Source organism: Dictyostelium discoideum (assembly GCF_000004695.1).
Source record: "Dictyostelium discoideum AX4 chromosome Un chrUn_0004, whole genome shotgun sequence".
Classification (NCBI taxonomy): Eukaryota; Evosea; class Eumycetozoa; order Dictyosteliales; family Dictyosteliaceae; genus Dictyostelium; species Dictyostelium discoideum.
In genome coordinates this window covers 1-1,785 of record NW_003102059.1, presented here as the reverse complement: position 1 = coordinate 1,785, position 1,785 = coordinate 1, and the positions used below count along the sequence as shown (strand labels likewise).

Genomic DNA, 1,785 nt, shown 5'->3' with positions numbered 1-1,785 from the left:
TTTAATTTATGGCTTCACTTTAGCATCTGAGGGAGAAACGTAAGATTTTTTTATAATATGAAAAGCGTTGGGGCCTTCACAAATAGCAGGTCGATTATACTCCAATTTGCATTGAATGTGGTGCCCAAAACCTACTGGTATGGGATCGCTCGGTTATCCTTCATGATTTTTTCTGTTCTGGGGTTAATAAGCTGCCTAGCATCCTGATAGGGGGGTAGGAATTGACGCTACCTGTTGCGGAGTTTGGAGGTCAATTTGGACCCGCATCAAATTCAAACATAACTTCGATAGCGATAGATTTAGTTGGTACAGATACACATAAGGTTATGCCAATGTCTGATGGAAGTAGGTCGAAAAGTACTCAAAATAGGGTGCTTCCCATAAGCGGTGCAGATAGAGCGCCAATGGTTATTTCCCCATAATGATCAGACAACAAGCCAAATCCTATACTCTATAAGCAGGCTTAGTCTAAGCAAGTAATAAATGAGTTCTTCCCATGGACTTATTCGGAACAATGGGTTAATTTTTGTAGTTGTTTATTGAATATAATAAAGGGGATGCCGATCAATAAAGTAACCCAGCCAATAAGTTTAAACACTTCTAGATCTCCTAGGCTAATCGCTTTTATATTATCATATATATATATTCACAGCAAAGAAAAATCCACCTTTAAAGCAAATTTAAAGCAAAGTTTATTTAAATTGGATTTAAATTGAATTTAAAGCCGCGTTTAAAAAATTCATTTTTAAGGTAATTTTTAAGGTAATTTTTAAGATATTTAAAAATGCCTTTAAAATTTTCTTTAAATTAAATTTTTAAGCAATTTTTAAGGTGATTTTTAAGGTGATTTTAAAGGTCGTTATCATCGTCACATGTTTCCTCAAATACTGGAAACATTCCAAGAAGTATTGACCAAACTTTGAACTCTTTGAATCCAGCAAACATTACTTTAGTTGTTTTCATGGATTATCTTACACATCTGTTCAAGCACAAACCTCCGTTAGCCTTCTCCACAATAAACGGTAATCGCTCTATGTTGAATCAGTTGTTACTCCTTAGGAATCAAACTGATATTGTTAATGATCTATTCATTACAAGAATTATGACTGGTAGGTTGAGATATGGGATGCAAATCAAGTATTCAAGCACTTATCCACTATCAAACGTATTTATATTATCATATATATATATATATTATGAATAACATTTATTTATTTGAATTTCCCAAATATTTAAGATAATTTTTTAGAATGTTCTATAACATTCGAAGAATAAAAAATTTTCGAAAGAAAAGTAAAAATTTCGAACCGGCACAATGACGCGATCATTGCGCAAGGTCGAAAAACTGAAAAATTCCGAACCGACACTATGCACAAAGTTGTGAAGGGTCGAAAACTCTTATTTTTTTGAGTTTTGCGAAATTTTTAAGAAAATAAAAACGTATAAATAGTGGCACTAAAAACTAAAAAAATTTGATTTATTTTATTTGGGAATTCCTCCTATATATATTTAAGATACACACACACAAATTTTATACAAATAATTATTTCTCTTTATTAATTTTTAATATTATTATTTTTCTCATATTATAATTTTAGATATCAACAATAAAATATGTCTACCACTGTTAATAATAATGAAGCCTCTAGTAGTAGTACCTCTGCCTCTAATAGTGCTGAATCCTTTGATTTAAGAATGAAATCAATGGAGGATCAAATCAACAACATTTCCTTAGCCTTTACAAGATTCATGAAAGAACCTATGTTCTCATCTAATACCAATTCA

At 31.4% G+C, this 1,785-nt stretch overlaps 2 protein-coding genes across 2 annotated transcripts; one reads left to right on the top strand and one right to left on the bottom strand.

The window, feature by feature from the left end:
* Positions 1-849: 849 nt before the first annotated feature.
* Positions 850-945, bottom strand: DDB_G0294174 (hypothetical protein; the record flags this gene model as incomplete). Its single annotated transcript, XM_628809.1, has 1 exon — positions 850-945. One exon carries the CDS (start codon positions 943-945, stop codon positions 850-852), a length of 96 nt encoding a protein of 31 aa, XP_628811.1.
* Positions 946-1,614: 669 nt separating this feature from the next.
* On the top strand, positions 1,615-1,785 carry DDB_G0294172 (hypothetical protein; the record flags this gene model as incomplete). The annotated part of the gene is made up of 1 exon (XM_628808.1): positions 1,615-1,785. A coding segment is annotated over one exon (171 nt), but the record flags the coding sequence as incomplete, so codon positions are not given.